This window comes from Thamnophis sirtalis, unplaced genomic scaffold (genome assembly GCF_051295495.1).
Source record: "Thamnophis sirtalis isolate CommonGarterSnake01/CBP01778 unplaced genomic scaffold, rThaSir2_p1.2 scaffold_7, whole genome shotgun sequence".
Classification (NCBI taxonomy): domain Eukaryota; kingdom Metazoa; phylum Chordata; class Lepidosauria; order Squamata; family Natricidae; genus Thamnophis; species Thamnophis sirtalis.
In genome coordinates this window covers 1,859,134-1,883,427 of record NW_028261387.1, presented here as the reverse complement: position 1 = coordinate 1,883,427, position 24,294 = coordinate 1,859,134, and the positions used below count along the sequence as shown (strand labels likewise).

The 24,294-nt window shown below is 38.7% G+C and overlaps 1 protein-coding gene and 1 pseudogene across 2 annotated transcripts in view; one reads left to right on the top strand and one right to left on the bottom strand.

Annotated features, from left to right (window-relative positions):
- Positions 1-1,573: 1,573 nt before the first annotated feature.
- LOC148044515 (U2 spliceosomal RNA) lies at positions 1,574-1,658 on the top strand (annotated as a pseudogene).
- Positions 1,659-5,442: 3,784 nt separating this feature from the next.
- Positions 5,443-24,294, bottom strand: part of NR5A2 (nuclear receptor subfamily 5 group A member 2) — a 123,361-nt gene continuing 104,509 nt past the window's right edge. For both annotated transcript variants that reach the window (XM_087719192.1, XM_087719191.1), the window contains exon 7: positions 5,443-6,435. In XM_087719192.1, coding sequence (XP_087575318.1) covers positions 6,188-6,435 — 248 coding nt within the window. In that variant the 3' untranslated portion in view covers positions 5,443-6,187. The remainder of the gene's footprint in view (positions 6,436-24,294) is intronic.

Sequence of the window (24,294 nt, the reverse complement as noted above, 5' to 3'; positions counted from 1 at the left end):
CATTATGCAAACTAGGTAACCATCATCAGTGCGAGTAGGGAGTTCCCCATTCCTTATCTCTTTTTGGTCTTCGTATGCATCTGAATTCTTCCCAGGAACTGAGGCTGTTGTAATGTATCGACGTTATTATTAGGGTTCCTTGCACAGTCACTCAGAGGTTTAGACTGGATTTAGCATGTTTATTCACTTATTGAGTCCTTCCCAAGGACCTGGGATAAGCAGCTGTTAGGTATCATCAAAGGATGTTACCGGTAGCTGTTTCAAGCAAAGCTGCCTTTTGCATTTGACTGATGGGACTGATTGTGATTTTGTCACTGTCAATAATGTTCAAATGGTGCTTCAGATGACTTGAGATAGCACCCTAATTGCACCCTAATGAAATGCCTATCACTATGGGTGCTAACTTTTCTTTCTTTTGCTACAGTTGTTCTAGTTCTGTTATTACCCTGCTTAACGTTGGACGAGGAGGATTGTGTAGCTCTCTATGTGCTGATACAATTCCATGATTGCTAATTACTACCAAGTTGGATTGTTGCAATCTATTTCTTCCCCAACAATTAATTGGAAATTGGAAATTGGAAATTGGAAATTGGATTGGAAATTGGAAATTGGAATTGGAAATTACTTTTTTTGGTAGCATTTATAAGTCCTTATTGCCCCAAAAGGTCTACACAGTAATGATTCATTGTCTCTGTTCTAGTGACTACTGGCAAGGGCTAAGTTACCAGATGGAAGGCCCCTAGCTCAATCAATTAAAATATGGCATAAAAGCGATTACATCTTTCTTCCTTCAATGAATTTATTTTATTTCCTAGAGAGAGAAAATATAAGGGGCCGTGGAATCAACACAAGTAAGTTATCACCTCACATCTGGACTTTAATGGTCCATAAGTAGGATAGTATCCTTGCACATAAAAGCAGTCAATGTTTTAAGGTCGATCAATATCAATCAATCAAAATTTATTTATGGTTTAAGAACAAACACGTTGATCAGTGTGAGAAAACCAGGTAAGTTAGAACTACTTGAGTCATATACATCCGACTTTCAATACTCAGCTCCTTTCCTGGTTTTGGTCAACTGTGCTTTGCTGACAAGAATCAAAAGTCAAGGGAATAAGAACTTCTCTTCCGATCTAAAATGTCTAATTGATGACTGGCATTGCTTGATTGATCAAAGCTTGCAATGGTCTGATACAAAAGGCACCAGGAAGATATTGCCAGGAATCAAATCAGCAACACATTTCTCCTTCCGAGAACTCTAATCCAGCTTCTCCTCCTTCAACTGCTTTACAATAAATCAGCCCCAGAGCATTGGCCTACTTACTCAAATGTGTTGCTACTCTGCCCAGCAGTAGTGAACTCAGAACTCTGTCTCAGGACTTTTGTCAGTTCTGCCATCTTTTTAATTAAAAATGTTAGGGACTTAATCTCCAGGCTATCTGCATACCACCTTATTGGCAGAGTTTACTGGGACTTTTGCAATATATAATATTATTGTAATGACGTCACCTAAAGCTTTGGAGAGAATGTTTTACCATGTATCTTGCCATCCGTGTGTTTTCTACTCTTGAATATCGCTTCTCGGCCTTTTGGCTAAGATCAAGTGTAGTATAAATAGTAATAATTATTCATGTTTTAGTGACATCAGAAAAACGATTTTAAAATAATCAGAATGGCCATATCAATATTTATTGAAATTCTGGAAATAAAAATCCATTAGTGTTGAGAAAATTCCTGGCAAGGATTGACATGAGACAACATGAACTTCACAGATACATTCAGAGAACAAGTAACCAATTGCACAGTTTAAAGAGTTGCATGGATTCAAATGCCAGGTTGCTGCAGAACAAAATGGTAATACAAATATTCAGGCACTACAGTTGCCTGATTACAAACACTGAAACAACAATAAGAAACCAGCCAAAGCCAAAACCTTTGCATTTTAGTCTGCTTTTACTAATATGTAATCGATAAAGCAATTGTAAGTTAACTGTCTTGTGTTACAAAATGGTTTAACAATTAACATTTATTTTGCAAACTTGGGCAATCAGATGAATTCCTGGAATCTCAGATGTTGGCTAATGTGCGTGATGATTGTATGTGACTTTGTCCAATAATCATTCTTGGCTCTTAATATCCACATGAATGATCTGGTTGTGCCTACTGAAAATTGTGCTCCGTGAGTGGTTTTCAGCTTTAAAATGACATCTGCCATGGAGTTTCAACAAAAAAGTTAAGGATTTTACAAGATACCCATGTGAAAAGCCTGAATTAAATAATTTTCCAATTAGCCTTAAATACCACAGATGATTATTTGAGTTTTTAAAGCAACATTCTTGTTTTTATAGAAAATATAAAGTGAACTATCAACATAAGTTCCCTAAGATAGAGCTGTTAGTAGTTGCCACTGGAGAATCGTGGGAGAATTCCAGAGTTTGGCTTCATCAAATTTCTCAGCTTCACATCCCCACTATAATGGCATGTACAAGAATTCTAGACTCGTTCTAGAGAAATTAGAAAATAATTGTCAATACTATTTCAACCATATTAACATATGCAGGGCATCAAAGATGGAGATATTTAAAACATTCGATAAGGTGAACACATTTGACTTTTCGGTACCAAGTTTAAATAAAGTTTATTTAATATACCGTGGGCCTAGATACTAAGAGCTACGTTGGATGCAGACAATAGCTTGGCTTCCTTTGTGAGACTTCCGACTTTGCTTTCTCTTTTAATAGTGGGTTCTCAATTTTATCTTGAAGCCCCTTTCACCATATTATAAGTTTCTAAATTTGCATGAGTACCCATTCACATCTGTAAAGTGAATTGAGTGAGCTGGGACTTAACTATTAGGCTGCTACTTTGATTTCTACTTCTACTGATGTTGCCTCCCAGTAGGACTGAATTATCCATGTTATTAATAGCAGGTAATTGCAGAAATAAGATAGGAGTAGTTATTTGTAGTCCAAGAAATACCCTTTTATGTAAGCAAAGACGATTTATCCTCTGTCTCTTCTGTCCCCTCTCCATTAAAAGTCTGGCATTTAAAAACAACCAAATTCACATGGTGTTAAAGTAGTCGAATGCTAATACTACAGACATAAGTGTTGTCTTTGGTATACAAAAAAATGTCCAGATAGGAATGCACCTTTCTCTGTTCACGTAAAACAAAGGGAAGTGCTAATCACAAAATTTACAATAGATTTTAAATAAACAACATTTACGATTATGAAAATGTATAAACATTTAATCAAAAACCTGATTTTAAACTGAAAAGTCCCTTGAAACGTCCCTGAACTATGAACTGTGAGTTGAAGACATGCTGTAATAAACATATATATTTGGTTTCTTTATTCTGCCTATATTTTTATATAAAGATGAAACCGAGGAACAATAAATTAGCATCACAATTGTCTACAATGAAAATGGTGTTATACAATATAAATAAAACTATTTAAAAGCCAGTAACCTTCGTGAAAACGAATGGACGAATAAACAAGGCTTGTGGATCAAAAGTTTGATACAATTTCTACAAATGATTGTACAGCCAATAACCCAAACAGAAAAATAAAGTAATTAACACATACATGAGATTCTCCTTTTGATTTTAGTGTCTCACGACATACAGTAATTAAGTACTGGTAAAGCTAGTTACCAATCTAGAAAGCAACGTTAAGGAAACCATGGTTTTGCAATATTATCATGGGTTTCCCCCCCCTCCCCCCCAGGACCTCACGAATGTAAACACAATAAACTTTGTTTTCTTCAGAACTGTAAAGTATTAATACTTCTATCCTAAGCATATTCAATCCACGTTTGTACAGTTACCATTCCAAAATTCTGAAATAAGGCAAAGCTTTCATTACGGTGGCAAATTGCATAATACTGATAACTTCATTTTGGATAGAATTCTTTGTCCTCCTCTGATATTTGTTCTGCAGCGGACTTTGGCTTGACGTAGATTTGGCAGTATCCCTCTTCATTTAGCACACCAAAGGTTATTTTTTGCTTTAATTCTTGTTCTTAAAATGTGTTTTTGGCTCCAAAGGATGTACAAAAGGGATGCAGATTTTTTCAAACTATCACTAATAAGGACCAACTGCTGGATTTCACCAGTTGACTTATTTGTATCAATAGGAACTAACTTATTACTTTCAAAACTATTTGACCCCAAAGTAAGATAAAGCTGAAGAACTGGGTTTTATGAATGGATAAGATGAAACAGACAAGTTTTCTGTGGAGATTCTCATTCATCCAGGTCATAGTTGTTTCAAAGGTATTGTTTTTTCTTCAAAAGGCAACTGAGCTGGTTTTTTTTCCCTTGAGGAGGAGGAAGAAAACATTTTGGAGAAGAAGCAAAGCATTTTCTTCTTCTTCCTCAAGGAAAACACAGTCCAGTTGCCTTTCAAAGAAACAAGCACCTTTGAGGACAAGAGAATATTACTTGGTGTATTCTGCCTCCTTGCATAAGGGAAGTTCTGGGCCTTTCAAAAGTACATGAAGAATTTGAGATTAAAAAAAGAGATGTAGAGATATGGACAGGCAATCAAAGCAGAATGAAGTGGTGAGTTTATAGTCCGGTCATAAATGGATAGTTGTTAGGACCAAATCCTGACAAAAGCATGTTAAAACCCAACATTGGTTGGGCCAGTTCAGAAGCCCATGATTAGCTTCTGTACCTAGCATCCTCAATCAACTTGTCTCAGAATGTTCTGGGTATTTTAAATTTCTCATAACGTTTCCTATTCATCCCACATAAGTCCACTTCCACTGTCATGAGTTTAGCTTTGAGCCAAGGGCCTACTAAAATAAGAGTCCCAGGAAAACAACCTGAAGATGGTTTCCTTAAATCTGAAAGTGCCTTTATCTGCCATTCGTCCTCTCCTCCCCCCCAGCTCCGATAACTGATTTAATTAGTTAGACAGTGAATTCAGCCTACTGTCTGGTGTGGTTATCTAGTCACCTTTAATCCTTTGCTCTGTAGGCCAAGTAGGAAAACCAGGATGCTAGGCCTACAATAGTTATTCCAAAGTTATGTATCCTACTCTTGAACTCCATGTGCAGATGGTTCATGAAGAACCCCCAACTGAGAGATATGTGGGAAAAGAAAGAAATCACAGTGAAGACAGACAGTGGGATATTAATTGAATTCATTAATCTGCATTCTTTCCAAATCCAGAATGGATTTAAGTGTGACAAATAAAGAGATGCTACTGCTTGATGTTTTATCTTAGGCTGAGGTTAAATAGTAGCCACAAGCTGATCTGCTACTAAAAGCTTTGAGAAGTGATTCCAGTAATGTTTAATTTGATCCTGGAATTAAAGGCCATCATCAATTGTTTTGGAGCAGATTTCTCCCAAAATTTGGCCCGTGGTAGAGGAGAGATACTGCCTGGCTGAACAACATGAACCCAATGACAAAAGCAACCATAGAAAACATTAAGAATGTCACGCTAATCTTTATGAATAAAATTAGTTTCTCATCATCATAATTTTTGCTCATGTTCGTTATCTTCAGGTTGGACTCACAGACAGATGAAAATCCAGGCTGTATTGATTTGCTTGCTTGTGACACTATTCTGTATGCGTGTGCACGTGTGAGCGTGTGGTTCGCTCCAGATTTTGGAATATAATGTAGATATGCAGATTCCTTTTGGAAGGAGAAATAAGAATTCAGTCTTTGGAAAGACGACACAGAGAAACTGCAGTGTTGCATTCTTTAGAGATGTTTTCAGTCCTGCTAACCAGTGAAGGGGTGTAGTGCATGCAGATCCCTTTGATCTGTTAGCTGAATAACACAGATAAAACTCGCTCCTAAATTTATTCATAGTGGTAACTGGCAAAGTTTTTTTTTTAAATGTATAAGCATTGTTCTTTCCTTTCCATTTTTTTTTTGCCTTTATTGATATTGATGGTGGTATAAATTTCCGCTTATAAATCTCCTTTTATTCGAGTGATTAACGTCCTGTACAAGTTCCTCTGGGGAGACGGTTCATTCACAGTTGGCAATGCAAATACCCTGATACATCACTTATTTACTATTAGTATTTGATTATTATAACATTATTTTTTTGTGTTTTCGCAAAAGTTTCTTCAAACCAAGTTATTTCAACTGGCGTCACTCGGAGAACTTTTAGAGTATTTTTCTTGTCGGGAAAGCAGAAACTATCTCAAAGGCTGTAATTTATGCTCTCTTTGCATGCAGCATCTCAATGAGAAGGTTATTACATGGCACATCCCCATTTAGGTGCTTATAGTAAAGGTACTCTTCAGCCTGCATGCTGATTGCCCGGATTTCTGGGAGTCGCAGGAGAAGCTGCCCAAACTTGTCTGTCTGCTGTGGATAGTTGCACATGGTGTAGTCCAGCAAAGCAGCATTGACTTGCTCCTGAACACCTTCTACCAGCTGGAAGTTCTCTAGGTTCTTGACATCTGAATAAAAAATAAAAATAAAAAAAGATTATGATCATAGCAATAGCAATAGCAGTTAGAACTTATATACCGCTTCATAAGGCTTTTAGCCCTCTCTAAGTGGTTTACAGAGTCAGCATATTGCCCCCAACAACAATCCGGGTCCTCATTTTACCCACCTCGGAAGGATGGAAGGCTGAGTCAACCTTGAGCCGGTGAGATTTGAACAGCCGAACTGCAGAACTAGCAGTCAGCTGAAGTAGCCTGCAGTGCTGCACTCTAACCACTGCGCCACCTCAGATCATGGCATAACCGTGGTTCATTTAGTAACCATTGAAAGTTGCAATGGCACTGAAGAAAGTGATTTCTCACACTTATGACCATTTTAGCATCCTGACTCATACTTATGATGGCTGCAGTGTCTCAGAGTCATGTGACCACCTTTTGCGACCTTCTGACAAGCATAGTCAATGGGGGAGCTGGATCTCCTTAACAACCGTGTTACTAACTTAACAACTGCAGTGATCCACCTAACAACGGGGAGCAAGAAAAGTGGTAGAACGGGTCAACATTCACTTAACAAATGTTTAACTTAACAAAAGTTGGGTTCAGTTCAGTGGTGGGTTTCAAAATTTTATAGAACCTCTTCTGTAGGTGTGGCCTGCTTTGTGGGAGTGGCTTGCCGGCCATGTGACCGGGTGGGTGTGGTTTGCCAGCCATGTGACTGAGTGGGAGTGGCTTGGGAGTTATGTGACTGGGTGGGCATGGCCAACTTGTAAAATGTGGTGAAACTCACTTAACAACGCTCTTGCTTAGCAACCAAAATGTTGGCTCAGAAACTCTGGCATTTGAAGCACGCAAGTCTTAAAAGTTGTAAAGTTACCAGACCCTTGCACCCCTAACCCTTTAGAAAAAAAAACCAGGGGTGTTCAAACTTGACAGCTTTAAGACTTGTGGACTTCAACTCCCAGAATTCCTCCTCTCGCTCTTCATCTTGATGATATACGGGCGGGCGGGGGGGAGGGAGCTGGAACCGGTTCTAAGCGGCACTGTAGATTTGTGGAACCTCTTCTATAGAAGAGGTTAGAACTGGCAGGAACCCACTCGTGGTTCAGTTGTAGTCGTAAGTTGAGGATTACCTGTCCTTAATTATTAAAATTGTATTTCATTAATATGTTTTTCCTCAGCATGAACAAATGGTTTCCATGCTCCTGAATATTGGTTGAATCTCTCTGCCAAGTTTCTAGAAGACCAAAACAAGAACAAAAAATCCCACCAAGCCTAACTTTAGAATGTTGTGCTGGAATTCTGCATAAAACTTAGATCATTGAGATATCCATGGATTTTGTACAAGGTCATCTCTTTCTTTTCCATGTATCTTGTGGGGGAAAAAGGTTGAAGAATGCCTCACATTCAGATTTGTAATATATCGTTGGCAAATGGGTCCCCCGAGAAGAAGGCGTATCTTTAACCCGATATATTACACAATTCATATAATTCTGTATTAATTCTTCTGATCCAAGGTGAAATCTCTGTCCAGGGCATGCTGTAGTTAATTCTAATAAAAAAATGACAGGCTTCTTGTTTCTTTTTTTTTTTGACATTTTTCTAAATTATTCTGAAAGACTTTGACTTGTCCATCCTGAGGCTAATGAGCCATCTGGAATGTTCCAGGGACTGCCAAAATAACCAGCCTGACCCACAAATGTGTGTGCGTCTGTTTCTGTATTCCACAAATATTGTCCTTTAGACCAGTGGTCTCCAACCTTGGCAACTTTAAGACCTGTGGACTTCAACTCTCAGAGGAACTCTGAGAGTTGAAGTCCACACGTCTTAAAGTTGCCAAGGTTGAAGACCACTGCTTTAGACAAACTGTTTTTTTAAAAAATATTGATAAAGATCTTCTTCCTATTGGAAGGTTTTTAAAAACTTTAAACTCAGAGTGTACAATAGTTTGCAAATCCCAAAGGTGCTTTTTTCAAGAGGCAACTGGAGACTTTCAGAGCTGAAGAAGCTTCTTGGATGAGAATTGAAATGTCTTCAAAGAAAAACAAGAAAGTCCAGTTGCCTCTTGAAAAAACCACTTTTGGGACAACATTGCCCTGGATGACTGCGAATCTCCATAGACACAGTTTGCAAATGTTTTCATTTATTATATTTATTCCCAATGGCCGATAAGATCTCACAGGATGGGCCTTCTCCGGGTGCTGTCAACCGGACAATGCCGGCTGGCGACTCCTGGGGGAAGGGCCTTATCTGTAGCAGCTTCAACCCTATGGAACGATCTACCCCCAGAGATCCAGACCCTTCCCACTCTCCCGGCCTTCCGAAAGGCCACTAAAACCTGGCTATTCCGGCAGGCCTGGGGCTGTTGACCTCATGAACGAGGTCCAGCCCCGCCTACATTGAGTGCATGTCGTGTTTCTTTTTAATCTGTTCCCTTTCCCCTATTTTTAATTTTTATCTTTTTTTAGAGTTGTATTTTGTAAGCCGCCCGGAGTCCTTCGGGATTGGGCGGCATACAAATTCATTAAATTTCAATTTTCAATTTCAATTTCAATTTCCTCTATCAACTACTCTAAACTCACTATAGCTACTCTAGATTCCTGGTACAAAGTGATGTCCACAAGCATTTCCCTTATGACTCTTCTAGACTGTCTTCAGTCTAGAATTTCTTAAGACCTGAAATACAATTCTGGAATTCACTCAGGCATAATCTTTGTCTAATACACGTTATGCTGGCCAGTCCTATGTACAAGCAGATTCTCTACATGTTTCATTTCTTTGGGACACAAATCTATGGCACTGTTCAAGTGCACCATCTCTCTTTTCCTTTTAGGCTCAATACCGTCTCCTTTACTGTCTCAGGCCATGAAATGACAGGTAAATCCATCCTCTAATAACATTTCATTAGAGGTAAACCAGAGTTAATTTGATGTAGAAGTTTATGCACCAGGAGATTGTGAGTTCTAGCTTTGTCTTAGACATGGAAGTCAGCTAGGTAATTTTGGTCCAGTCACTCTCTCTTAGAATAGAGGCAATGACAAACCACTTTGGAAAATGTTAAGAAATCTTCAAGGATTAGACAATGCTAACTTGACTTGCATAAAATAAAAAGGACATATAGTATACAATTGAAACATTTTATACAACTGCAGAATTGTACAGGTCCATGTAAAAATACACACAGTATATATTTCTTGACTGTGTGCTAAAGAAAGTCACTTTGGACAAATCTCCCTATTTGGGTGATGGATTACCGAAAAGGAAATCAAATATTTTTCCATTGCATGTGAATTCTTGTAAATTTCCCCATTTGAATCAATAAAACCATATTTCTTTTATTATGTGGCTGATTGTATGTTTGTGGCTGATTGTATGTATTTATGTATGTGATGCATTCATAAATTTGACAGCCATTCCCTATATGTGCTTCAGCCCACAGCAAAATCCTTTCAAAACAATGAAATGTGCATGTATAAAGATGGCACTGGATGTATGACAGATGTTTCACATCTGGATGGGCCCTTCATTTGTAAAATATTCCTGGCCTTGAAGGTCATGTTACCAGACTTCAGGCAAAACACGTTTGCTGTATAACTATTGGTAATAAAGACAAAAAAACCTCTTATCCTAGACTAGATGATCAGACACTCAAACGCTCAATGAGCATTCGGTTGCAATGTCCCATGATCCTATTTGATATTGGAATTTATTGATAATTTTGCACTGAAAATATGAAACTTTTCTTTTTCTAAAAATAACTTCTGCTTTTTTTAAAAAAACAACAACCCAAAAGCATTGTAATGAAAACAGCCATTTGGTAAAACTAACTGAAAGGAAAATTGTAAATAAATGGTGTTTCTGAAAGAACATTTGGTGGCTTTTTCCCAGATTACCTTTAATATAGCAGTAGACTTATATACCGCTTCATAGGGCTTTCAGGCCTCTCTAAGCGGTTTACAGAGAGTCAGCATATCACCCCCACAGTCTGGGTCCTCATTTCACCCACCTCGGAAGGATGGAAGGCTGAGTCAACCCTGAGCCGGTGAGATTTGAACCGCTGAACTGCTGATCTAGCAGTAGCCTGCAGTGCTGCATTTAACCACTGCGCCACCTCGGCTCTTAACCCAAAACTCATTCTAAAATAATACCCCCACTCTCTGCAATGCCTTAAATTGTTGATTAACTGATCTTAATTAAATTGGGTGATTAAATGATAAAGGGTAGAAATTTGGATACCCACACATAAAAAAACCTTGTTTAACTGAGGCTTTAAAACAGGGAGTTAGGGGGTGTCAAACTCACAGCCTGTGGGCCAGAGGTGTCATCCTCTGGCCACGCCCACCCCCAGTTTAGCGAAGGGGGGGAAGTCATGATATGTCACGTGACCACAAGGTGACACTGTGAGTTTGACACCCCTGCTTTAAAATGTCTTTCAGGTACACTGACTGCTGCAAAGAGCTTTGATTGATTTACAGAAAATGATTCACCTTCTGAAAGGAAAAAAAAAAGATAATGGCAGTCTTGGGGAAATGCAATGCATTGCCAGTAGGACTCTTCTGGTGTCAGCACTGCCAGGAAATTAAATCTGTTACTTTAACAAAGTAATCTTTGGAATTTAAAAGTTATTTTTTCCCCTCCCAGTGTCCAGGTTCTTGGTAAATGGAGGCAGAGAACTGAGAATTCATGAGTTATGCATAATCTAAGAAATCAGCATTTTCAAGTTTTGAAAGGCTTGTGCCAAAAAAGGGCTTTCTTGTTGTATGCTCTTTCAATTCAAAGCACAAGAAAGGGAAAAAATAGTATCAACCTCTTATCTCTTCCACTTTATTCACTCAGGGACTAATTACCAATTTTTAAATATGAAACAGTCTTACTGAATGTTCACAGAGGGACACATCTCTTTCCCCATCCTTACAGGAGAGTAAACCCTGAAGTCTTGTACAATATACGGTATTTTTGCAAGCTCTTGCAATAGTATTTCTGTCAAACCCAGAATATATCCTTTCTATAATTTACTTCTAAAGATCAGTTTTTTTAAAAAATAGTAAAATTAAAATGCCACTCTGTTATGCAGTCACTCTAAAAGTCTGTCAGCAACATCTTAACATTCCGATTTCTGACAGTTTATCCCTTCATCACAAAATAAAGATGCTTAGCTCAAAGCCTGCATATTAAGTACGGACAGAAAAGAGTATGATCTCATTTTTTTTTCAGTAAAAGCACAATGGGTCTTAGCCTTCAGAGAAGAAAAAATATTTAGGTTTCACAGATGCTTCCTTTCCTCATTTTTGAAATCCAGTGCAGAATAATTGATAGAAAACTCACTCAGTTTGCAAATTCTGAAAAGGGGAAATTAAAAGTGAATGGCAAGTTATACTTTGAAAATTGGCTGCTGTGCAAAAGTTGGGTAAGTAGTTTCCAGTAAACTATATTTACTACAGAACTTAGAAATCTGACTGCTGTTCTCAAGGAACATACCAGTTATATTGGTTTATAGCTGAAATGCTAGGGACCTCTAAGAAATTGATGTCTTGTTTTATATCATTATTCAGAAGACTGGCACTATCTTCTTAAAAGATTGACATAACTTAAAAAGGTCAAATAAAAACATAGTGGGAATTACAGGGGGAAAAAACACCCCTGTTAGTAAAACACAACACTAAAACAAGCATTAAAAAAACCTGAGAAAAAAAGTTTAAAATCTCCCGCTAAACTATGATGAGGAGGCTTGTTTCTGATTGAGGCGGGAGTTGGTTGCTTACTCTGGGCCCTGCCAAAAGAAAGTAGAAGTGATCATTGATACAACACACAGACTGAAGTTTGGTGTAGTGGCTAAGATGCAACCTAAAAACTAGGAGACTGTGAGTTCTAGTTTCATCTTAGACACAAAGATAGACTGGCCTTGGGCCACTCTAGGAAGGAGGTCATAGCGAGTCACTTCTGGAAAATCTTGCCAGGAAAAGTGCAGGAATTAAATCAGGCAGTCACCAGTGACTGCACCAACTCAAAGGTATAAACAAACAAACAAACATACTATGCATACATACATATGTACATACATACATATGCATGTCCTGCTAATGAGCTGTGGGATGTACCATATAGTAACATATGAACCTGCAAAGCTTTTATGAACATAATGAATTGGAACTGGAGGGCAACTGTGAAGCTGTTTCAACATGGGGAATTTGTGGAGCCTCAAAGCTACATTACTTCCACATTCTGTAGCAATAGCAATAGCAGTTAGACTTATATACCGCTTCATAGGGCTTTCAGCCCTCTCTAAGCGGTTTACAGAGTCAGCATATTGCCCCCAACAACAATCCGGGTCCTCATTTCACCCACCTCGGAAGGATGGAAGGCTGAGTCAACCTTGAGCCGGTGAGATTAGAACCGCTGAGCTGCAGATAACAGTCAGCTGAAGTGGCCTGCACCCAAACCACTGAGCCGCCTCGGCTCTTACCATTTGCAATTTCTTAAATTTCAAAGAAATTTAAGGATTGTTCTATGTCCGTCTCAGTCTTGAGAATCAGCCAATAAATAAGCAATTCTGAGCTGTGAAGTTACCAACGCATGACTATTCAGCACATGAATGTCAAAGCCAGGCCTCTTTTTGGGGTAAAGACATCTCTGTTTTATCAACCAAATTGATAAAAACACCCCACCAGGGTAAATAAAAAATTGAGAATCACCGAGTTACACTCAGAAAAAGGATGATGGCCTTTAACATTTATTCAGAGTCCCTCACCAAGAGGAGCGAACACACAGGGTGAACCATCTCGCCAAAGAAAGTACAGATACTTAATATGTTTATTACCTGCCTGAGTAATCTTTGGACACTCTCTCTTTATTGTGGCCATAAAATATTTTTTGAAGCTCAATGACATGTTAAATAATACTTAAATTGTTTTTGGAGGTTTTTGCCTTTTTAAAGTGCTTTACAACAACTCACGAGTTTCCATTCGAGCAGAAATAATAGGCTGGATTCAATGATACTTCCTCTGAGGAGCCGAATAAGATGCTTACTTAGTAAGGAAATGCTGGAATTATTGGGCCGAATCCTATTTAACTTCTCACTATTAAGGATAGTTAGAACCCCAATTTGTTACAGACCACTTCCCGAGTCAAATAAAAAGCACCCTTTACAACACTTTATGGCATCAAGCTGCCAGGTGTATTATTTAAAATTATCTTTCATTTTTCTTCCCCCCCCCCTTTTTTTAAAAAAAAGCATGGTGTAGAAAATGGTACTTTTCTACACAACAGATCAGCCGCACCGCCTTCCCTTTGCTAAATTGGAAATGCTATGAACCAGGAAAATGTCTTTTGAGGTCAAAGGAAAAAGATTTTCTCTTTTGTTCACCCCCTAGAACATGTTTCCCGTAGCAGCATTTTGAACGTGGTCAGAGAGGGCATTAAAAGGAGAGAAAATAAACGGGGAGGATTTCATTGCCGTCTCTCCCCCAGAGTGTTAGTGAAACTATTCCAATAGTTGGTAGGATTGGAAAATAGGGCTGGAAACTACCTCTGTGTTTTATTTACCTCCTCCTTCATCATCATGTCTTCCCTGTCTGACAAGCCTCTTAGATTGATTGATTGAAATTTGAAATTTATTTATTTGATTGAAATTTATTTATAGGCCACCCTTTTCCCTGGGGGGACTCAGGGCGGCTCACAACTCATGGGAAGGGGGGATACAAACAATAACAAACAATAACACATAAGAGCATACATAATTAAAAATAGAGCACAACATTCATACCATTCGGGTGGGGGTGAGTTACATTCTTTAACCCCAGGCCTGACGGGATAGCCAGATTTTAAGGGCTGTGCGGAAGGTCTGGAGGGTGGTGAGGCATCTCCACGGGGAGATCGTTCCAAAGGGTCGGAGCTACTACCGAGAAGGCTCTCCTCCGCGTAGTTGCCAGCCGACACTGACTGGCAGATGGAACTCGGAGGAGGCCTAATCTATGTGATCTAATAGGTTGCTAGGAGGTAATTGGCAGGAATTGCCTTTTAAAGGATAGATTGAAGTAATGAATAATATGCAAAAAATCTTGCTCCTCCCCTGGCAGAATAGTGTTCCCTAAAAAAAAAACATGGAGCCTTTTCCCCTTTTGTCTTATAAAGACCTAAATGGCTAAATATGGCTAATCTAAGGCAGAACAAATCCCATTTCTACAATTGTTTCCTTTTTCCAAAATTGTCATCCTCTCACAACAGTTTCTGCACTCTTTGCTGTCTGATAGCTTCCTCATATATACAGGGATCTTAAAAACAATAATTCTAGCGTCACGGAGCATCGCAAGTGGTAAGTACACATGCGTGCTCTGCGCATGTTCATGTGGTGGATGATGGGCCCTATTGCACCATACCGGTTGCAATGGGATCTGGAACTCACCACCGCTCCAGATGTATCCATTTTTATGAATCCTCCATATACCGTTTACTGCATTTGGTTTGGTTTGGTTTGGTTTTATTCAACTTGTATGCCGCCCTATTCCCGAGGGACTCAGGGCGGCTAACAAACCGGGAGGGAAGGAACACAATACAAAAGGAAAAAGAAAATAAAGACAAACAACGATACAGAACCAGTTTAAAAGGTCTCAACAAACACACCAATTCGAGTGGGGATGGAACTCAGCAGCCCCAGGCCTGGCGGAACAGCCAGGTCTTAACGGCTTTGCGGAAGGCCTGGAGGGTGGTGAGGGTCCGAATCTCCACGGGGAGATCGTTCCAGAGGGTCGGAGCAGTCACAGAGAAGGCCCTCCTCCGGGTAGTTGACAGCCGGCATTGGCTGGTAGACGGAACCCGGAGGAGGCCAACCCTGTGTGATCTAATGGGTCTCTGGGAGGTAATCGGCAGGAGGCGGTCTCTCAAGTACCCGGGTCCAATACCATGTAGGGCATTTATAAGTGACGACTAACACCTTGAAGCGCATTTGCCTCTTAGCCAGTTCTGCAGTATTAAGCAGGGGTGAAATCCTCTGAAGTCTGCTACAGTTCGGTGAGTTTGCTACCAAGTACGCGCATGCACTCCTGAGGCACGCCCGCACAGCGCTAAAAAAGGAACATTTTGAAGCCTTCCGAAGCTGCAAAGGTAAGTAGAACAGTGGTGTGCGTGTGTGAATCCGCTGTGCCACACAATTTAGATTAGCTAGAAAGCAGGAAATCTGACAATTCTAGCTTATATGAATCATGTGTCACAGCTGATCGTCTCCCAGCTGATCATCGGAAATACTGGTTTGCCCGAACCGGGAGCATTTTTTACTACCAGTTCGGTTGAACCGGTCTGTACCGGTAGTATTTCACCCCTGGTATTAACCGTGGGAACCTCAAGGATATTCTGAGGATATCAAGTTGCAGGTTTTCTCTAGGTTGCTTGGAACAGGGGATCCCAATCTTGGCAATTTTAAGACTCCTGGACTTCAGAATTTCTCAGTCATCCAATCTGGCTGAGGAATTCTGAGAGTTGAAGTCCACACAACTTAAAAGTTACCAAGATTGGGAAACCCTGGTTTAGAGAACCCATTGCAGCTTGTCTAGATTGTACAACTAAACAGCAATAAGAAAAAAAGGGGTGTGGCAAAGATTGTGAAGTTAGCAGTTAGACTTATATACCGCTTCATAGGGCTTTCAGCTCTCTCTAAGTGGTTTACAGAGTCAGCATATCGCCCCCACAATCTGGGTCCTCATTTCACCCACCTCGGAAGGATGGAAGGCTGAGTCAAACTTCAGCCAGGAGATTTGAACCACTGAACTGCAGATAACAGTCAGCTGAAGTGGCCTGCAGTACTGCACCCTAACCACTGCACCACCTCGGCAAATGCCATCCTGATTATTATTTTACCTCTGCTGTAGTTACTCTTAATTGGAACTATAACTTTTAATTATTTTGAATTATCCTAATGAAAAGAAAAACAAGGATTTTCATTTACTTTCTGAAGACATTTCTCTCCAGATGCATTTTCTCACATTAAAGCAAAGCCTCTTTTTAATATAGCACAGTATGTACATTCATAAAATAAATCTATATCTATTACATAGGGGGAGGGGTGGAACGGAAGAAGACAGAAACAGCTTTTCCTAAAGGTGAACGATCTCAGCAGATTAGAAACTAAACCAAATATCAATTTTCCTTTCATTTTCATTGACAAACTCTTTGTCTCTTTCCCCTTTCTCTCTTTCCCCCTGTCTCCCCCCCCATTTTTTCTTATGCCCTTGGAATGAGATACTTTGGTTGGTTCAAATAGTCCAAACTATGAAAACATCCTCCTGTAAAGGAGGATTAAATAAGCAGATCCAAGTGGGGATATATTAAGCTCTAGTTTTTGAATTTAGCTGGCACGAGATATCTGGCTTGCCTCAGGATAAATTCAGCTAATTGAATGAGGAAAACAGCCTCCAGTAGGATAAAAATTACAAGAGTTTTCAGTCAAACACTTCTTGTCATAAATATTAGCTTAAAGGCATTCTTCTGGTTCTTGGGGAGAGAATGATATTTGCATGACATTATGGCATTCAAGCTTTTATGAATTTGGGTAAATACATTGGCTTAGATCAATGTTTCTCAACCTTGGCAACTTGAAGATGTCTGGACTTCAAGTCCCAGAATTCCCCAGAAAGTTGTCTAATCTTCTAAAGCAGAAAGAGGCCCCATCGAGGAGTCTATAGGCTGGAAGAGGCTCATAATCTGTGTAGAACACATACAAACCCTTGGATCTAGGCCTATGTAAATTAAAATATATATCTAATTGCCATGGGAAATACATAAATTTGCCCTGTACACAGCAGAACATGTGGACTAACCACAGAAAGCTGACACTTAAATGGTGGGTTATTTGGGACTGGATTCAACAAAATGAGTCATTAAAAAAAAGAGTTAGAAACTAGTTTTTCCATATCCTATTCCAAATTCAGAAATTCTGCACCATTCCTTATGATATTGTCAGATACACAACATAATCTTTCTCTCACTTCCATCAAATGACTGATATTAGCGGAGGAGTACCAGTTCAGGTGTCCTAAATAACGAGATGTTTACATTTAGCATCGACATGTCCATCGGTTCACAAAATGTTGGAGGCAACTGAGCAAAAACGAGGTACTGAAGAGGCTTTGGAGTTGCGTTGCCTTTCGATGTTATTGTTACTGCTGCGACACGCCGCTGTCAAGGATTTATGGGGCAGGGTTAATACCAAAGGTAGAGCCTCACATTTTTACATTTTAATTTTATGAATGAGTCACCACATAAAAATTAATGGACAGACCGGCCCCTTGAAGTGATGTTAACGCATTAAAATATTAATCACAGAAAGACAAATCTCCGTAGAGATACTGATTCCTAAGGAATGATCTGGCTTTGAACACTGAAATAGCAAGAGAAATTTCCCTGATGCCTTTAGGAATGATAAGGTGATTTTGAATATTGTCACCTCAATAGGCCTGGAGTAATTCTGAAATATGGATGGAAACTAATAAACATTCAGCAATCACCACAGAGACAAAATAATCTTTCCCTACACGCTGTCCTACAAAATATATTAAAAAGTATTAAGTTCCATCATTCCCAAATTCCATGACCAGGAAATATGGAAATTAGATAAAATGTCCTCAGATTGTCTCGGTAGCCCTGTGCCTTTTCCAAGGGATTCCATTACTGATGCCAAATGCAATTTCCACCCTTACATTAAGTCAATTTTAAATGAATCTTTGACGAAGGAAGGAGAGAAGAAAGGAGGGAAGGAAGGAGGGAATGTAGGAGAGAAGGAAGGGGGGAAGGAAGGAGGAAAGGAAGGAGAAAAGAAAGGAGGGAAGGAAGGAGGGAAGGAGAGGAGGGAAGGGGAAGGAGGGAGGGAAGGGGAGTAGGAGAGAAGAAACGAGGGAAGGAAAGAGGGAGGGAGGGAAGAAGAAGTAGGACCGTTGTAAGATAAGATGGATCTATGGGATGTTAAGAAAGCAATCTTCAAGTATATTGTCAACAGTAGGGAAAAATTGTTATAAATACATATTATTAATAACAGTTATGAGATTATATAATTGTGAATGTATATATGAAATTGATAAAATAAAAATTAAAAAAAAAATGAATCTTTGACATAGTTTCTCTTAACTCTTTTGCTTGTCAAAGTATGCACAGCTGAGATTCTATTAAATTCTATTAATTCTATTCAACTTGAGATGATTGCTCTGCTTGTCCTAGAGCAAAGCACCTTTTTCAGACACTCTACAATTAAAATGTCCAGTTCAGGTCAGGTGAGCACGCCAGAAAGATTGCAATGCAATTGACAGAAAGAAAAAAAACGCCATCCACAGTTCTTATTGGCTTTTCTTTTTTGTTTTGTCTTTAATCCAAGTTTCATTGTTGGAAAGAAAGATCCGTCTTGCTGCTCCTTGCCTCAGGGAAGAACTGCCAGCTAAGCTAACCTGAACCCAGCTTTGGTTGTCTCCAGAATTGGAGATGGTTGATGTTTCAAATTCAGACATCTTTCATTTACACCAAAATAACAGACATTTATTGTGTACCTTCCAGTCAGTGAGTCTTTTAACAGCGAGAACTCTCACAGCGTGGCCCTCTTTTACTTTATGTCCTCAGTAATGAAAGCCCACTATTGATTTTTCTGTAGCTGCTTGTAACTATTATAGTTGATACATCAATAGAAAAGGAAAGCACAATGTTTCATAGGGAGGCAGAAAATCAGAGGGTATACCATGCTGGGACTGTAAATCATGCCATAATCTCTAGAATTGATAGATGGTTACTGCTAACTTGAAACCCATGGCTTTTTCTGAAAAGACTGGCCTATAATCACCCAATACGTTCTAACAGGACGGAGTGTCCTTAATAGCACTAAAAGACATAATACAATCATTCATTGCGTGCGCGTGCATGTGTTTAGATTGCCAAAACTTTTGTCTACTTTATATAAGGGAAAATCAACTCACGGTAGTTTTATAGCCTCGCAGTCCAACTAGGAAGTCAAAATTAAATCAATTAGAAGAAATTATTGGTGGACTAACTCTTCCTGAAATTTACGAATTTGTTTAGCTCTGGATGTTTCTTCTTGATTCTAAATGACATGTCCTGTTTGAAGGCAGTAATTTAGAAGATAATTTTCTCCACGCGGCAAAACAGGCAGGATGGAGTAATTGTAGGTTGATAAAGTTATGGATTATCCTACTCTTACAGCTTTCGTCCTGAGCAGAGTTCTGTTCCCTGAACACAGGTGGTCCACAATATAGGGATTCTCTGGGACCCATGACTCTCGGCCTTAGGCCAAGCAAAAGAGCCTTGGCCTATTGTAGCTCTACAGGTTATGCCAACAATAGCCTTTCTTGGATTGGAAAACTTTTTCGATGGTTACTCATGGCTTTGTAACCTTACCTAAGGACAATTGCAATACACTCTACATGATGTGCCTGTCTATGTAGAAGCCTTTGTTGATCCAGAATACAACAGTCCAAGTGGTAACTGGGAACAGCCGGTTTGCTCATGACACCACTTTTGGGGAGTTGTCCCAGGAGGGTTCAGAGTGCAATTATTATTTTTAAAAATATTTATGGCTCAGGGCCTGAGCATGTAAAGAATTGGCTCTCTGGGTGGGATCCGCCTAGCCAGTAAAACCGAGTAGAGGAGATTTGCTGTGGATCTCAGTCCATATAGGGAGTTGACATAAACTCTTAAGTATTCAAAGGTATCTCCAGACATAAGGATGGAGGGAAATTGAGACGTGGCTTTTTGGCCTCTGGAGATAATATGAAATTATTAATGAAACCTGAAGATGATTGGGGATCAGGTCATTTTGTTTTATTTATTTATTTTACCAAGAACTTGATTGTGACCCGAATTGTACTTTTTAAATCTGATCAGTGTACTGTAAAGTAGTGATGACATTCAAATTTCTTTATTACCGGTTCTGTGGGCATGAATTGGTGGGCATGGTGTGGCTTGGCAGGGAAAGGATACTGCGAAATCTCCATTCCCACCCCATTCTGGGGCCAGCCAGAGGTGGCATTAGGTTTTTGTTCGAACTACTTACAATTTCTGTTACCGGTTCTCCAAACTACTCAAAATTTCTGTTACAAGTTCTCCAGAACCTGCTGGATTTCACCCCTGCTGTAAAGTATATGTTATAGACGGAATCTTTTTTTTTTTAATTTAAAGGCATATATATGCCCTGCAATATAAAGAAATACATTTTGATTCAACAGAGAAGTTAGGTCTAGGGGTGCAAATCTATGGATACATAAATCTATTGAACGGCAGTTTCTGCAGTTGAAAAGCAGAATTTCTTACTAGGGTGGTAATCTAGATTAAGACTCTCCGTAGCAGTTTAGTTCAAAAAACAGGTGGACAACCCTAAAGTTAGAATTTTAATAATCCTTAAAAATGTATTGAAGCCTCCTCTAATAATTAATTAGCAAAAGATAAAACCATTAACACTGAGTCCATTTAACAGTAATATAATTTTGTGTGCCACTTATAATTCTCATGGTGATGTTGAGTCTGGCTTATTAGTGTGGCAGCTGTTAAGCAATAAAGGGAGTTATATTAATTGATATTAATTATATTATATTTGTTAAATTAGTTGGTATTTAAAAAGTCAGAATACTGTATACTACTGCTCTCTGGTTTTAGAAGCTGCATTTCTAGGCAGAGCTTCAAAAAAAAAATCTGATGTTAAGTGACTATGTTGCTCTTTAGAAACCAGCGAATGTTGCTGAGAAATCTTCTAAACAAATGAAATGTGGAAATTTTCATCTGTGTTTTATCTCCTGGTTATCCTAATTCACTGTTTGCCTTCTAAGACTTTCATGCAGTTAGCAGAATGGCAGTCAGTATGCAGTAAAATTGCATATCTTGTAATGAATGAACACTTAAAGCAGACTAAGGTATATGTTATTTCTAACTCACGGCATTTAAAAATTTACCTAGGTAATCCATGCTATATTAAAAATGCTTAAAGGGTTCCAATTTTCTGTTTGTCCTATGTGTCATTTCATGCACCAAACCTGCCCATGGAGAGGTAGGCTGGAAACCTGGAGTTTAACAAGGATGAAACCTTGCTTACAAAAGACTGTCTTAGATTCTTTACTAAGCATTCGTTGGAAATCTGCTAACGATCTCATGCAACACGATTTATTTATTTATTTTAAACAAAATATATGTACATACAAATGGAATTGACAGTGCATATCAGATATGACTAGCAAAAAAATGGTATTTCTGATTAGAATATCAAATTTACTCACGTAGTAATAATTTAGGGGAAAAAGTGTTAGAAATCTTTTTCTGTGGACAACACAGAACGAGGAAAAGTTCAGTTTGTCGTAATTTATTTTTAAATCTGACATCGTTTCAACTTTGTTGCCGTTAAAAACCTATATAAAATATGATCAGCAAAAAACCCCAAACTTTTAAATACTTTATGGCAAATAATTATGCGAACCATTTCCCATCTCAAAATTAAAAAAAAAGCTTATCAGATTAGCCTCACTATCATATAATAGCAGAAAAATCAATGAGTTTTGAGAAGAAATCATTACGTTACAGACAGAAGATTTCCTAATTATGGAATGGGAATAAACACAAAAGGGAATAAACCATTCAGAATAAAACAACATAAGCGAAGCTTTCAAAATGAAGCCACGCAGAAGAATTGCAACATGTCTTTTTAGATATGTAGAGAAAAAAAAAAGAGATAAAAATCTGGGTTTGGTTCAACTGCATAATTTAAACAAGTGGCAGAATTCTGTATCCACAATATCCAGACAGTGGAGGAGGTGATAGTGGTTTAAATTTAATTTTGTTTGTTTGCACAAACTACCTAGACATTTTGCAATGTGAAAACCGTGGCTTTTTTTCTGTGTTCAGTGAGAGCCTGTTGTTTACCATACACAATGATTAAATGTTTATCATCTGTACAAGTTCCAGTTGTCTCCTGTTAAGTGAGACCGGGGATCGATAGTTGCTCTGCAATTATTTGCTCATTGATAAAGCCTTCATTTCTTAAATGAAGCACATTTATCTGTGGTCTTGACAGGGGATAAGGAAACGGTGCACATCAGTCGGTTGCCTATCCTAGCATTAAGTGACTGGGCATGGCTCAAAAAATGTCTAACTTTCCCTGTATTGGCATTTCGCTTTACAAGCTGTTGTTCCGATGGAGGCGCTGACGAATCAAACAGGCTGACTTTGACTCAGGAACGCTAGAAGGGCAAATGGAAAATTTTGGGGAAAAGAAAACAAGGACTGGATTCCTGTGGATGTGGCTGTGGCTTCCGGAAAAAGGACACGCTAAATAAGAGAAAATGTCAGGCAAGAACTAAGCAAGAACAGCCCAAAGGAAAAATGTTTTTTATTTCTTGTTAACCGTTTAAAAGAACGGTTAGTAGTCCTCGACTCACAACATTTAGCGAAAGTTTGAAGTTACGACGGCACTGAAAAAAGTGACTTGTATGACAGTTTTTCCACACTTACGACCATTGCCGCCTCCCCATGGTCACCTGATCAAAATTTTGATGCTTTGCAACTGACTTGTACCTATGACAGTGCCCCAGGGTCACGTGATCACCTTTTACGGCCTTCTGACAAGCAAATTCAGCTGAGGTGGCACAGTGGTTAAATGCAGCACTGCAGGCTACTTCAGCTGACTGCAGTTCTGCAGTTTGGCTGTTCAAATCTCACCGGCTCAAAGGTTGACTCAGCCTTCCGTCCTTCCGAGGTGGGTAAAATGAGGACCCGGATTGTTGTTGGGGGCGATATGCTGATTCTGTAAACCGCTTAGAGAGGGCTGAAAACCCTATGAAGCGGTATATAAGTCTAACTCCTATTGCTATTGCTATAAATTCAATGGGGAAGCCAGATTCACTTAACAATCATGTTACTAACTTAACAACTGCAGTGATTCACTTAACGAATGTGGCGAGACAGGTTGTAAAATGGAGCAGTGTTCACTTAACAATTCTCACTTAGCCAAATCAATTTTAGGCTCAATTGTGGACGTAAGTCATTATAGCAGCATAGCTTTGCAGTGACTGAATGATTGTGTCTCCCAGATTTATTCCCTGGGGGTAGCTATGCTTTTGGAAAGATTTAGGTGAAATTTGAGCAACACACACAATGTTTTCAGATTTTTGTGCAAGACTGGGAAAATAAATAGCTACACTATTAAGGCATAGGTAATAGTTACATAGTATAGACTTGCATATAAACCCATCTGTGGATAAGCAGATCCTCAACATTTTTGTATGTTTTAATTTTCACAATTAGCTTATCTATATTTCTCATAATATTTTCGTTAAAAATGCGAGAGGCTGCTTATCCACAGATGGGCTTATCCACAAGTATTTAGGGGAAATATAGGTACTTAAAAAAAAGTATTATTACATATACTCCCATCTGTAGATAAGAGGTGTATTTTGGCACCCAAAATTCTTGGCTTATCTATGAGTATATACAGCGTTTTTTAAAATTCATATTGTTATTGTTTTATTCTGTTTTGTTTCTTTTATATTGTTTTCAGATTATTTTCTTTAACCTTTATAAAAATATTTATTTTAGAAAAACAAACATCCAAGATAAGAGAACAAAGTTGTACTGTACGATTCACAATTTGTGAACAATTTGTTCCTCCATTAACATGAAGCCAGGTAGTTAAAAAATAAAAGGAGCTATGACTAATAACACTATATGCACGAACATACTTGAAGTGGTCGATGAAAATGACAACACATAAAAATTATTTAAAATAAATGTGAGCATTTTTCAGATATAATTCAGCTGTTCAGCTGTTTAGAATATCACTGAAGTATGAAGACTTGCTTTAAATATTTCATCACAGAGCAAGCTACATAACTCCTGAGACATTTCTGC